Source organism: Tribolium castaneum, chromosome 8 (assembly GCF_031307605.1).
Source record: "Tribolium castaneum strain GA2 chromosome 8, icTriCast1.1, whole genome shotgun sequence".
Classification (NCBI taxonomy): Eukaryota; Metazoa; Arthropoda; class Insecta; order Coleoptera; family Tenebrionidae; genus Tribolium; species Tribolium castaneum.
In genome coordinates this window covers 9,499,530-9,513,987 of record NC_087401.1, presented here as the reverse complement: position 1 = coordinate 9,513,987, position 14,458 = coordinate 9,499,530, and the positions used below count along the sequence as shown (strand labels likewise).

The 14,458-nt window shown below is 31.8% G+C and overlaps 3 protein-coding genes and 1 pseudogene across 4 annotated transcripts in view; 3 read left to right on the top strand and 1 right to left on the bottom strand.

Annotated features, from left to right (window-relative positions):
- Positions 1-14,458, top strand: part of Lgr4 (Leucine-rich repeat-containing G protein-coupled receptor 4) — a 58,018-nt gene that overhangs the window by 18,671 nt on the left and 24,889 nt on the right. For both annotated transcript variants that reach the window (XM_008196727.3, XM_015981079.2), the window contains 5 exons: positions 12,047-12,118; positions 12,166-12,237; positions 12,294-12,365; positions 12,453-12,524; positions 12,579-12,719. In XM_008196727.3, coding sequence (XP_008194949.2) covers positions 12,047-12,118; positions 12,166-12,237; positions 12,294-12,365; positions 12,453-12,524; positions 12,579-12,719 — 429 coding nt within the window. The remainder of the gene's footprint in view (positions 1-12,046; positions 12,119-12,165; positions 12,238-12,293; positions 12,366-12,452; positions 12,525-12,578; positions 12,720-14,458) is intronic.
- On the top strand, positions 2,767-4,289 carry LOC107398110 (facilitated trehalose transporter Tret1-2 homolog; annotated as a pseudogene).
- Positions 6,733-8,263, top strand: LOC658509 (facilitated trehalose transporter Tret1-like). Its single transcript, XM_015981080.2, has 2 exons — positions 6,733-6,856; positions 6,903-8,263. The coding sequence occupies exons 1-2, from the start codon at positions 6,796-6,798 to the stop codon at positions 8,219-8,221; spliced, it is 1,380 nt and encodes a 459-aa protein (XP_015836566.1). The 5' UTR covers positions 6,733-6,795; the 3' UTR covers positions 8,222-8,263.
- On the bottom strand, positions 12,715-14,287 carry LOC103313442 (uncharacterized). Its single transcript, XM_008196726.3, has 5 exons — positions 14,132-14,287; positions 13,948-14,085; positions 13,151-13,483; positions 12,970-13,107; positions 12,715-12,925 (listed from the first exon to the last, which is right to left on the bottom strand). Exons 1-3 carry the CDS (start codon positions 14,181-14,183, stop codon positions 13,269-13,271), a joined length of 405 nt encoding a protein of 134 aa, XP_008194948.2. The 5' UTR covers positions 14,184-14,287; the 3' UTR covers positions 12,715-12,925; positions 12,970-13,107; positions 13,151-13,268.

Here is a 14,458-nt window from a genome sequence, read left to right as displayed (position 1 = left end):
GTGAATTATGTGGAGTAACTCATCGAATTTTAAACTTCTTGAATAAAAAGAGTAAAGATATCACGTTTATTTTAATTAGTAGCTCAACTTCACCATATTTTTCGAAAGTTTACTCGATTAAAAATAAAAATAATGAGCCAAAATTCAATTTTTTGCGATTATTTCAAAAACTGTAATAGATATACAGGGTAAGTCAGTAATGGGTTAATAGGCAACCAACTTCTGATTCCAGCTGACCAGATCGGTAGTCGTTAAAAAATTTCAAAATTTATCCACTATTACATTATTCTGTGTATTGTCAAGTTTGTCTTGACAGTTTTGCTAAAATTTCGTTATCATTATATCATTATTTTTACGTCCAGAAATGTTTATTACTTAAATTGTACACTAACATTTCCTGTTGTATTTTAGTTTTTGTATATACAGGGTGCTCAAAAACTGGCGCACCAACTCAGTGGTACGTTATTGAGAAGCAAGTGTAGATTACGGGAAAAATGTTGAAAAAATTCCTAAAGTCATATTTTGAAAAATTTGGAGCTACAAACTTATTGTGTTAACTTCTTTAGTTTTCATTATTTTTTTATGTTTTTATGTTTCATACCAGGTAATCGTTCCGTAATAAAACGATGAATAATTATTTAAATTTACTATCAGATTTTAGCAGTTTTTTTAATTTAAAAAAATTAAAATTCATCCAAAAATTCACAATGTGTAGATGTGCCAACACTGGGAATTATTTCCTAGGAAACCGTTTCAAAAATAATTTATTTTTATTGTTGATCAAGTTCTATTGCGATCATGACTGTTAGACTACGTTGCCACATAGCATTTATCTTAAATCCGTTATTTATCAATAATTTTAATAAAAAGAATTTTTTTACTATTTTTACCTTTATATGTAACCAGTTCTCTACCACAAACCATTGAATTGGTGCGCCAGTTTTTGAGCACGCTGTATTTTAAATAGTATATTAAAGTATAAATCGATATTGAAGTCTTTAAAACACGCGCGATTTTTCGAGCACGACTACATAGCCGGAGTGCTCAAAATAGAGCAAATGTTTTAAAGACCAGTTATCCACAAATACTTTACGTATTTTTGTATTAGTATATTTTGAAATCATAAATACTGATATTAATATTACAAAAATTGCAAAAGATGCGCTAAAGTGTATAGTATTGACCGAAAAAAGTTGGTTAAGTTATCTTGAATGGTTCTGAAGTTATAAATTTTTCTCTGGGTCTATGCTCGACGATATTTTAACTTATAAATTGATATACAGGGTGAGTCAATAGTGGGTTATTTCTGAATTTTTTTAATGCAACCAGTAATACTGATTCCACCAGACCAGATCGGTAGTCGTTAAAAAATTTCGAAATTAATCTACGATTAATGTTTTTAAAAATTAAACAAAGTTCCAAGTGATATGTGCAATTAGAATTTTTGGCTGCATCTTAGGACATGTCAAAAATAACCCACTATTGACTCACCCTGTAGAAGATGTTAAAAAAGTCTTCCTAAAAATCGATGTTCTTTGGATGTCCATTGAAAAAACAAAATAATTCCATTTGAAAAATTTTTCAAAATATCATAATAGCAATTTAACAGTTAATAATCCTGAAGATTTTAGAAGAGCCTTCAAACTTTTGGTTACCAAATGCAAAAAAAATTACCTAATGTAAACAGTTCAAGATATTTTGAGTAAATCCTTGTTGCATAAAAATTTTACTTAGTTTCAAAATGTGCGAATTCAACACTGGTGGTTACTATTTAAAATTTAAAAGTTGACGCTAATTTTTTATCGTTCCGGAAGTTCATTCGTTTTGAAAATAAATCATTTCAACTCAAAATGGTCGATTTATATCGTAAACCCAATTTTAAAGCTCTAGCTATATTAAAAGTTAAAAAATTTCTAATATAGGCACTATAGGAATCAGCCTGTAAGTGTTACATTTTGTGTCAATCACGTCTAATTTTTTTAATATATTCTCAAAAAGCTTTGAGAATTTGTTTATGTTGTCTAATTTGGCATTCGTTATTTCTGTAATAAACTAATTGTTAAACATTGTATTTGCTTTAAAATATCGTCAAGTGAATTTAAAATATTCTAATAAAACCTGGGAAACTCCATTACGATTTAAAGTCTTATGAAGAGAGGTTTTAAGTTTTTTGGGATAAAAATATGTTAGTCGATTACTACTAGTCTACATTAAGATAAAAAGTAAAAAGTACAAAAGACAGTCTATGACATTTTTGATGTTGCAAACATCAGATACTGTTTTATAATGAATATTTAAAAAACTTGACGGCCTAATTTTTTTCGAGTTCAGTGTCAGACTAGAGGTTAATTATTCCGCACATTGGGTAAAAAACATTGTAAACCAGTGTAATTTTATCCCAAGGTTGAGAAAACAACGATTGTTACGCAACGTTTTGTCTATTATAGCACAGACATCATCAGGCACTTGCCAACAAAATTTTTGTATAAAATTTAAGTGTAAATAAAATTGACATCGAGATTGATATTAATATTATGTGGATCGAAATTGGCAAAAGAACGTAACTTCAATACTAAACGTAGAAAGTCACACAATAAGTAAATGTATTGCTAGCAAGTGCTTGATGATGTCTGTGTTACAACAGACGAAACGTTGCGCAACCATCGTTATTTTAATACAAGTTTTCCACCTTGGATTAAATATACAAGAAAACGTTAAACTTCACAGCGATTGTAATTTTAGCTACGATTTATTTATTCATTTCACTTTATTATTTAAATAATCTCGCGAGAACAATGACTTCGTAAAACCCGAAATTATCACAAGATAAATAAGATTTCACGTCTAAAACATGAAAATGAAATGTGAAGAAGAGGGCAAAAAGTGGCCACAGTTCCTTGTAGTTTTCGCTGGTAATTCCTTACTTAATTTTCCAAATTTTGAAAAATTTTTTAGCAACTTTTGTCTATCTCGGAACTGGGGTTCACACTGGATGGCCAGCTCCCTCCCTCCCCCAGCTCCTCTCCGAGGCATACCCCCATAAAGTAACCAATGACGAAGCCTCCTATATCACAATCATCGGCCATTTGGGCAACATTTGTGGCGGTTTTTTGGGAAATCTCCTCCTTGATAAAATCGGGCGCAAAAAAACAATCCTCCTAATCTCCCTCCCCCAAATTGTGTCATTCCTCCTAATTATTGCCTCCTACGAAGTAATGGAGTTGTTATACTTGGGCCGTTTCATTGGGGGAGTTGCCGAAGGAGCGACTTTTTCCTTCATGCCTGTCTACATTGCCGAAGTTGCACAACCGGAAATCAGAGGGAGTTTGGGCGTTTTCATGTCGGTTATGTGTGTCGTTGGAATGCTCCTCGCCAACGTGATTGGTTCCGCTTTGACCATTAAACAATCAGCGGAAGTTTACCTAATTTTCCCGATCATTTTTGTAACAGTTTTCTACAAAATGCCCGAAAGTCCCTACTATCTTTTGATGAAGAACCGAAAACTTGAAGCAGAGTCGGTTTTGAAATTTTTGCGCCGGAAAAAAAGTGTTTCAGAAGAGTTGGTAAAACTGACGAATGATGTGAACCAACAAATGTCCGAGTCCGGGACGTTCCGGGACATTTTCACGATCGAGTCCAACCGGAAAGCTTTGCTACTTGTGATCGTGCTACGAATCTTCCAGCAATGCACCGGAGTTTCGGCTTTTAGTCTCTACATTCAGATACTTTTGAACGAAGCGACGCAAATTTTGGCCCCTCATGTCGGGGCTTCGATTCTTCTCCTGATTCAGGTTTTAATGTCGGTTTTGTCCTCGTTTTTTATCGATAAATGGGGACGGAAACCTCTACTGATTTTTTCATCAATTGGTTGTTTCATCACACTAGCTTTTCAGACGATTTTTTTCGCCTTTAAAGAGTACTCAAATGTTGACGTTTCGCTCGTTGATTGGTTTCCCTTAATTTTGATGGTCCTATTTATGATTTCGTTTTTTTTGCGGGTTGGGAGTCGTAGTCAATATTTTTATAAGTGAAATGTTTTCGGCAAGTGTTAAAAGTAAAACCATCTGCTTGGTAAATGCAGTTTTTGCGTTTGGTATGTTGGCCACAACGAAATTCTACCAAATAACCGCCGATAATTTTGGTTTGACTATTCCTTTCGGTACTTTCGCCGTTGTGACACTTTTTGGTGCCGCTTTTGAGTATTTCTGTCTACCGGAAACGAAAGGCAAGACTTTGGAAGAGATTCAACAAGAACTGAAAGGCAACATTAAATAAATCTATATTCTTTTTTACTTAGTCTTATTTAACTTCACTTAAATGAACCTAAAAAGTGACTCTGCTAAAAGTATATTTTTGATGTGTCTCGAAAACTAATAATAACACCGCATTCAGCGTTTGCAGTTAAATGCTTTGTATGTTTCTCTATTTGTGTGATTTTTTTTCAATTTTTATTTAAAATTAATTAATATAATTATTAAGTTGTTGCAGAAAAATTATTACGCTATTCAAGGACAAGTTACGCTTAAATGATGTTTAGTTTAGTTTACGAGTAGTATTATTTAATTAATATTTATTTTAAGTTATTGTAAAAAATTCTGGAAAAAATCACATCCATAGAGAACGAAATAAAGTATTATATTTCAACAAATTCTGAATTCTGTGTGAATATTATTCTTTGAGATATGTATAGTAAAAATATGTGTGTTTCAATTTTTATGGCAAGGCAAAAATAAATATTTGGAGTAAAAAAAATATTTAATAGTCTATTAAGAGCCGGGTTATAGAAAGCTTCATTAAATTTTAATTCGTTGTTAAAAGTTAACAACGCAAATAGACCAATCAAATTGGTTCAATTTGGTCATGTGATCAGTTAATCACTTATTTAATTGCGGATTAAATCAATGACGTTTCTATGAACCAGTCCTTAGGGGCGATTTATTGAAGCGTCATTAAGTTAATCTGCAATTAAATGCGTAAATAACTGATCAACTTTTAACAACGAATTAAATATTAACAAAACTTTTTATTAACTGGTGCCAAATTTTAGGGATTTAATTATTATGATACCATTTGATACTTTGATATTGTTCAAAATTTTTAAGGTATTACTGTAAGTTGTTGGCGTATTTTATACTTAAAAGTGAAGATCAAAAAGTATCAAAATTTATGTCAGGTTTTTTTGGTAATTGGTGATCAGGTCAGAATTTCTTGATAATAGAAAAAGGTTCGCTATGATTATGATGTTTACAACCTTTCCGGTTTAAAGCAGTATATTGTCAAGAATTTTTGACTTGATCACCAAATATCAGAGAGCATAAATTGTTCAATACTAAGATGTTAATTACTTAGAAACTGACAACTTTCCCATAATTTAATTTTTAATTTTCATTTTACTAATAATTTAAAAAAATACGCCTATAATTTAAAAAAAATTGGTTTTTAATGCCCCACAGCAATATCTTAAAAATTCTGCACAATATTAAAGTATCAAATGGTAGCGTAATAAAATCCCTATCGTTTCGACCAGTAGTTTCTAACCTTTTTCACCTTAGAAACCTTTTCTAAGCTTCGACAGAAATTCGCGAATCCCTTGTATAGCTATAAGAAAACAACAAAATTTGGTAGGGCATTTACTTTCCTTGTTGCACATTTTAAAACGAATAATATTAATGAATACAAATTAGGAAAACTAATAATTTATTATTTTTCTCGGTATTGTTATATTTCTTAATAATTTCTTAAGATGTTAAATAGTTCTAATGTTAGCACGATAGCCAATCCATTCGTAAACATTTTAATACAGGGAGTCAAGTCCTGTGTTTGCTTTATTTTGAAAAAATGTCATACCTAAGTGTTAGCAAAAAAGCCTATATGGAAATCTACTAGATACAAAAACACAGAAATAGGGGTAACTTCCGTATCAATAACAGTTTTTAATGTAAATGTAGAGACAAAGTGCTTACTTAACCCAGAAACTTCCAATTTTTAACAAGAAAGTAACGAAAATGCAAAATAATCATGTGAGACAGAAAGCAATTAAATGAAGGTGGCTGTTGGCATCGTACTTCACGAAGAAAAAAAAGCAAAGTTTATTTTCTAAAACTAAGGCTGAAAAAGAAAAAGAAACTTTTTTTCAGAAGAACCTTCTTTTTCGTAAAATTTTTGAACGAAAAGCTTATTTTTACCCATAATAATGTACAGTAATATCCCATGAATAAGCATTGAGTTCTGTTTTTATCGACACAAAAGTGGTATTATTTGTCTCCAGGTGTTCTAGAATAACGCGTTCAACAAACAGCTACAGAAGTCTATCTAGAATCTAGAATCCATATTTATTTTGTCTTAGCCATAAAATTTGGAACATCCTGTACTTTTATCAGATTCATTTGGACTAATTTGACTAAGTGTTTGAACTCACAATTTTTTTTTGGTATCAAATAGCAATTCATCCAATCCTCCAAATTCCCTTTCGTCATTAATTCATTAAGAAGAGTAAATTTTCTTTTGAATGTCTCTCTTATGCGGTAAATTTAAAAGGTTAGTTCCTTTGTTTTTTCCTTTTTAACAGAAGCTGTAAAAGACCTTTCTTCTAAATTTCAAAATGTTACTCTGTTACTTCAACACTAACTTTTACAAAAAATACTCATTTTGTTCTTACAAACGTTTCCCTTTGACAGCAGATATAACTTTTACTTTATCAAAATTACATAACCCAATAATCCCACAAGAACAATTATTTTTATCACCATCTAAACAAACCTCAAATTATCACAATTTAAACAAAAGCGTGATGTGATGACTTTGGCAAGTCAAGAAGAAGGCAAAAAATGGCCACAATTCCTTGCAGTTTTTGCCGGTAATCCCTTCACTTAATTTCCAAAATTTTGCAAAATTTTTTTTAGCAACTTTTGTCTATCTCGGAACTGGGGTTCACACTGGATGGCCAGCTCCCTCCCTCCCCCAGCTTCTCTCCGAGGCATACCCCCATAAAGTAACCAATGACGAAGCCTCCTACATCACAATCATCGGCCATTTGGGCAACATTTGTGGCGGTTTTTTGGGAAATCTCCTCCTTGATAAAATCGGGCGCAAAAAAACAATCCTCCTAATCTCCCTCCCCCAAATTTTGTCATTCCTCCTAATTATTGCCTCCTACGAAGTAATGGAGTTGTTATACTTGGGCCGCTTCATTGGGGGAGTTGCCGAAGGAGCGACTTTTTCCTTCATGCCTGTCTACATTGCTGAAGTTGCACAACCGGAAATCAGGGGGAGTTTAGGGACCCTCATGTCCGTAATGCGTGTCTCTGGAATGCTCCTCGTCAATTTGATTGGTTCATATTTGACCATCAAACAATCGGCAATGATTTTCCTACTTTTCCCGATCATTTTTGTAACAGTTTTCTACAAAATGCCCGAAAGTCCCTACTATCTCTTGATGAAGAACCGAAAACTTGAAGCAGAGTCGGTTTTGAAATTTTTGCGCCGGAAAAAAAGTGTTTCAGAAGAGTTGGTAAAACTGACGAATGATGTGAACCGACAAATGTCAGAATCCGGGACGTTCCGGGACATTTTCAGGATCGAGTCCAACCGGAAAGCCCTTTTTCTCGTAGGTTTGTTACGAATTTTCCAGCAATGTACCGGATTTTCGGCGTTTAGTTCCTACGTCCAGATTCTTTTAAGCGAAGCGACCCAAACTTTGGCCCCTCATATTGGAGCCTCAATCCTCCTACTAGTCCAGCTTTTTATGGCCGTTTTATCGTCATTTTTCGTCGATAAATGGGGCCGGAAACCACTATTAATTTTTTCAACGATTGGTTGTTTCATTAACTTAACCCTCCAGACGATTTTTTTCGCAATGAAAGAGTACACAAATTTCGAGGTTTCAGTTATTGATTGGTTTCCTCTTGTTATGATGATCATATTTATGATTTTATATTTCTCGGGTTTAGGGGTCACTGTTAACATTGTTACAAGCGAAATGTTTTCAGCAAGTGTGAAAGGTAAAACAATCAGCTTGGTTAATGCAACTTTTGCGTTCGGTATGTTGGCCACAACGAAATTCTACCAAACAACCGCCGATAATTTCGGTTTGACCGTTCCTTTCTCTATTTTCGCTCTTCTGACACTGTTCGCTGTTATTTTTGAGTATATTTGTCTCCCGGAAACGAAAGGCAAGACTTTGGAAGAGATTCAACAGGAATTGAAAGGCAACAAGCGATGAATTTAACTCTGTATAAACAGTTAAATAAATTGTTACTTTATTTTTCCGACTAATTCAATTTTGCGTCAATTCTGGTGGTGAATCCACAATCATTAATTAAATTCGCACTTCATCAAAAGTTCGTAATTGCTTTTCCAGACTCCTAGTTGTTCTCTTTATTATTATTAGATTACCACTTGCTTACTGACAAAATTACCCGATTTTTATAAATGCACACCGGTTGTAATAGCTGTCGTAAACAATTACAAACTAGAGACCGGATTTTAGGAAAGTCTCCTAATACACTATTTTTAAGGGATTGTCTCAAAACTCGAAAAAAATTTGTTTAGTTAGAAGTAGAAATATTTGACACCCTTTTTATCTTTCCCAAATTCCTAAATTGATTTGTTGTTATTTAAATGAGTTTTTTTAATTTGCCGCCAATTCGATGCTTTAATAGGCTTCTTAAAGCACGCAACGTCATCAAGTACGATGTCATAATAGTCATTATTTGCCGGAACATTTTACGAAAATTTTTAGGTTGGCAAGAAGCAAATTCGGGACAGTATTTTTGCGAATTTCATAAATTTCAGAAGGCGTTCATGCAAGATTACCTCCATTATTATCCATACTGTTATTTTTTGACAAAATTTTGATAAAACAAAAATTTTTTACTCTCAAAATTGGGACCCTACCAACTGTCACAAAAATCCCAAAATTGACTAAAATAACAATTTTTGTATAAAAACGACAAAGAGGGCAAATCTGGAAAAAAATAGTATAAAAAACTCGTTTCATTAGACCTTAAAGCACTCGTTTTTGAAACATAATTCGTAATTTAAGAGTGGTTTAATGAAAATTTTTTTTAATATACTGCTTAAAAATAAAATAAGGTACCTTTTTCAATCTACTTATTAGTACGTGTATTTAATTTAACATCAATAGACACACCAATTTTTTTTAGTTTCATAATTATTTTACATATAGACATTTTTTGTTTCTCAAGCTTCAAGTATTTCAGCTTTTTAGTTCAGTTTTTTGTAGTTCTATTACTTTACCTTATTAATGTTCTTACTTTGCAGTTTCATTTTGTTTTAATTATCACTCTTTTAATCACTTAGATCTACAGAATTTTAATCTTACTGTTTTTTAAGTTTTTTGTATTCCAGTTAAGTTTTTTAGTTTTTCAGACTCTTAGTGTATTGTTTTTTTATTCAGAAACTAATGTTTTAATTTATTAGTGTTTCTTTTTTCCAGTTCTATAGTTTTATCAGTTTCTCAGTTTTTTAGTCGGTTATAGCTCTTCAGAATTTCTGTCCCAATATTTTTTAGTTTTTTGTGTTTTTAGTTTCTCAGCGTTAAAGTTCCTTTGTCAGTTTTTATACTTTTAAGTTTTGAACATATACGTACTCTAATTCTATATTAAATTATTTTTCAGTTTTCAACAATTTTTGTCTCTTATAGAATTTTTGTATCAGCCGTGATTTTGGAATAAAAAAATAATTTACGTAAAAGTGTCAAAATTGCAGTGTTCGCCAATTTTCAATTTAAAAATTTATTTATTTTAATTATTATAATAAAATTGTAATTATTATATGTAATTATATGTAATTTCAATCTCACAAGTTCGTAGAGTTGGAAAATTACTGGGGAAGGACCATAATTGAAACCAAAAGAGAGTTATGCAATGGTTCGTCCTATTACATACGACATCATCAGGCTGAAGAACAAGTTATTATATAACATCGACAAGTTAAAAATGTAAAACTTACCAAACAATCTTATAAGTAACATTAAACACAATAAAGTTTTACAGATGACAATTTTAAATATAAACAAGAATCTGGCATTGACACGCAACAGCGAAGAACTTCAAACAAAAAATGATCTGAAGAGGAAGTTACTGCCACTATCCACACAAAAAAAAAAAATAAAAACTTTACATTAGTGACATTGAGTTTCCCTTCAACTCATTCTTTGTTTGAACTTCTTCATTGCTTCGTGTCAATGCCTCATTCTTGTTTATATTTTAATTATGTCATCTGTAAATCTTTATTGTGTTTAATGTTTTTTATAAGATTGTTTGGTAACTTTTTTATATTTTTAAATTGTCGATGTTATATAATAACTTGTTCTTCAGCCTGATGATGTCTGATGTAATAAGACAAAACGTTGCATCACTCTCTTTTGGTTTCATTTATGCTCCGTCCCCAGTAATTTTCCAACGCTACGAATGTAGAATTTCAGTCTCAATATTTTTTAGTTTTTGTGTTTTTAGTTTCTCAGCGTTAAAGTTGCTTTGTCACTTTCTGAACTTTAAAATTTTCAAAATATAACTACTCCAACTGTATATTAAATTATTTTTTAATTTTAAATAATTTTTGAATTTTATAAAATTTTTGAATCAGCCTTGATTTTGACTAAAAAAATAATTTACACAGAAGTATCAAAATTGCAGTGTTCGTCAATTGATAATTTTGGTTTTAAAAATTTATTTATTTTAATTATTATAATTGGAATTATTAATTTTTCCAAACGGGTAGTATAGATTTATCATTTAGTTGTGTGAAAGTCCTGCTTTTGTAGAATTTTTAGTTTTTGTGTTATAAATAAAAAAAAGTGTGTTTTTGCAAAAAAAAAACAAATTAATTCAAAAACTAAGCAGAACTAAGCAGAAAAACTAAAGCAAAATTCAATTTTGTAAAAGACCAGCCCTTAAACCGGTTCACTGGTGTCTCATTTGTCCCAGAAATGAGTAATTGACCAATAAAAATATAAAAATCACCTCCTACTAGTTTAACTGCTATACAAAAAATTACAAAGCGAGTGAATCATTACTCATTAGATATCGGAGAGATATTGCACTCCCAACTGTTAAACAGACCAATCTTAAGGCGATAAAAACTTAGCAAAAAATTGTTGTTTGATTATTTTGTAAATGTCCGCCAAACTATCTGGAATTCCGCTGTTTTATAAAAAAAATCAAGTTTTCTATTATACTTCAGTTCAAAAATCGTGGATAAATTGTGGATAGATTTGTTTTTGATAAAGATTGATTCTCGCAATTAGTTCGTGTTCAAATTCAAACATTTCGCAAGTTTTGCAGCAAAAACTGAAATGTTTCGCAAGATTTCCTCACAAAATTAAAAAATGTGCCAAATTGGGTTAAAAATCATTATATCTTTTTAGATATAATTGGGCATTTAAAACATAAATTATGTTTTTATAAAGATAATTCAATAATCTTTGGGAAGCAAACCAAAAATATTGGGTATTTAACTATTTAAATAAAATTTAACTGTTTAACTATTAAAACTATTTAACATTTTAAAATATTGAGAATGCAGAGGTGCCTGATTTTAGTACTAGTACAGTGAGTTCATTTTCTAGGTTGAAATGAATTCTTACAGAAAAACAACTAATATTATAACAGCAAATTTAGAACAATATTTATGTTCAACATTTAATTAACCTCTTTATAGCTTTTTTTGTGTAATGGTTAATTTTAAATTTTTGACAAAACATAGTTTTTCAGGAAGGTATTTAACTTTCCAACAATCCGGTCCCTAGTTATAATTTAGGGCAAGATCTAAAATGAAATGAAGGTTAAATTTTTTATTTTCGCAGTCTGTAACATTTTTAATGTTGCAAAAATTGTCAAATACTTATATTTTAAAATGAATATTAAAAAAACTTGACTTTTTATTTTTTTCGACTTAGATTTTTAAAAAGCGTTGTAATCTAGTGTAATTTTTGTTTGAAGCTATTCTTTATGTGACACGTTGCAACCGTCTTCAAAAACCTAATTTCTCAAACGTCACATCAAATAAACTCTTTCCATTTTAGCAACTTTGCTCACTGCAACATCGACGAGCTAAAACCGCACACATTTCACCAACTGACCCACATCCATGATTTGTAAGTGAATTTTTCCGCCCTGCTGCCCCTCATCCCTCACATTTCAGACACTTAGACAACAACGATCTCAAAACGTTTCCTTCCGACTTGTTCCCCGAAAGCAACAATTTACGTCTGTTGTAAGTCTTTCGTTTAAAAAATTCAAGCCAAACACAACAACGAGTGAGTTTTCCAGATCCGTAACGCACAATCATATATCGCGGATTTCGAGCGATGCTTTTAGGAAATTGCGAGCGCTGGAAGAACTGTGAGTTTTTTAATTAAGACTTTTCAATGATTCCAGACACGTAATCGTACCATAGGTGTTTTTCGATTTATATTTAAATATTTTCAGGGATCTGAGTGGGAACAAAATCAGCGAAATCAAGAGAGAAGTGCTAGCGCCGCTTGCAAAACTGCGCCTTTTGTGAGTCGACGAGAATTTGCATGGTGGCATTAAAATAGTCGCTTGCTTTTTTAGAATTCTGAGGAATAACCAAATACGATACATCAGCAATTCCACCTTTCCACAACTGCCTTTGCGCAAATTATCCTTGATAGAAAACAGGATCGATCGCTTGGACCCGGGGGCTTTCGCAAATTTGACACAACTCCAAGAATTGTAAGTTGGAATTTATTTCACAGTGATAAGTAATTCAGGGACACAAGCTTTCTTCGCCTTGAGAATTTTTTCCATGTTACATAAATCACTTTTGCAAGTTTTGCAAGATTTTAATTCACCAACTGGGTTATCGTAAGTGTCACAGTACGACCCTGTTTTATTGCCCGGCTTATAACAACCTCTCCTAACCAAACGCAAGGACCCATCTGAAATTTTTATAAAAAAAATCCTCACAGAAACTATAAGTTACTTTGAAACCATTCAATGCTTTGGTAACATTGGGCCCCTTTACCCTCACATTCTAGGAAATTACCGTATGGTAACCAAGTACTACACGTCCCTTCAACCTCGTAACTGTTTTGACAGTTGTAACACAAGAAAGTAAACCCTGGCAAAAAAATTGTAGAAAAAATTTGGTATGTAAAACGTACCTAAAGCTGGGAGTATTGCAAACAAAACGAAACGTTTCATTGTGACAATTGCGCGAAAAACGCCACTCCTTTACTATTTATAGGGTGATAAAGTAACAATTATTTTTTTTATCTATTTTTAATGATTAGGTTTGTAGTTGTTGCGCCTTGTGGAACTGTTTGAACCACAGGTTTTCAACGGTTTGTACAAGTTTTTGTTGTTGCACAAGTCGCTTGTGCAAACTTCGCAGAATTTCAACTTCCCCTGTTTATTTCTATAACTTTGGCAAAAATTTTTCGTGTTGTTGGCACTCGGGGTCCAACACTGACGTACAGCTAGACGTAAAGCACCGTCTGGAATTTTTCAAATTAGTGATTTAGTTTTAAAAAAATTGTTTTTTCGTTAACCGTTTATTAAATTCGATTTTAATGAATTATTTTATTTAAAAAAAATGTAACTTAATTTAATTATTAATTAATTAATTAAAAATACTTTTTCACAATGGCTACCTTTTTTGTTTGCAATGGTAACTATGTTTTTGTAAGTTGTTTTTGTGAGTTAATAATCTTTGTGGAAAAATTATTGGTGTTAAAAAATTTTAAAATGGTCTTCCTCGAGGGTATTTTATAGGTCTTATCTCTATCGATGAGATGAAAAAGATGAAATTGATTTTGATTTGTAATTAATTTTACGGTCAACGAAAAAATATTGTAATAAACTCGTGTGTTAATGGGTGATTAATATACTCCCTATTAAACAGTTTCGTTAATTAATCGCCTTCATTAACAAACTAGTTTATTAAATAACTATTAATTACTTTGAAACCATTCGATTGCCTGCACACATTGCGAGTTGGGTTTGTCGCATCTTTCCCACATACCGATTGGTAGTAAATCGCTACAAGGCGTTTCGGCTTCGTAACCGTTCTGACATGAGTAGCAAATCAAAGTCAAGGCTTAAAAAAATGTTGTTTGAAAATTGATTTGGTTTGATTGACTCACCTAAAGCGGGGAAAAGTGATAGGAGAATTGTTGGGGTGGTGAGAAACGACATTTTTCTTGGTTGGAGGAGGTTTGAGTGAGGTTGAACTTGAATTTGTTAGGCGTGGAATTGCAGAAAAATTTGATAAGGAATGAATGTTGTATCGTTTTTTTTCTAAGAAATGTGCACTGTTTGACGCTTAACTATAACTTGTATTTAAAATATGTAAAACCGTAGACATTCTTGAAATAAGAGTTTATCAAAATGCGTAAAACTACCAGATAATCGAATCTAAAAATTTTCAAAATAAATAATTGGTTCAAACACGTTTAAGGTTGAATATTTGA

Excerpts from the sequence above, each read along its gene's own strand:
- LOC103313442 (XM_008196726.3), bottom strand. The coding sequence starts at position 14,183 with ATGTCGTTTCTCACCACCCCAACAATTCTCCTATCACTTTTCCCCGCT. Across the intron at positions 14,086-14,131 it reads ATCACTTTTCCCCGCTTTAG|CCTTGACTTTGATTTGCTAC; the intron begins GTGAGTCAATCA and ends CATTTTTTTAAG. Across the intron at positions 13,484-13,947 it reads GGCAATCGAATGGTTTCAAA|ACGGTGCTTTACGTCTAGCT; the intron begins GTAATTAATAGT and ends GAAAAATTCCAG.
- LOC658509 (XM_015981080.2), top strand. The coding sequence starts at position 6,796 with ATGACTTTGGCAAGTCAAGAAGAAGGCAAAAAATGGCCACAATTCCTT. Across the intron at positions 6,857-6,902 it reads ATTCCTTGCAGTTTTTGCCG|CAACTTTTGTCTATCTCGGA; the intron begins GTAATCCCTTCA and ends AATTTTTTTTAG.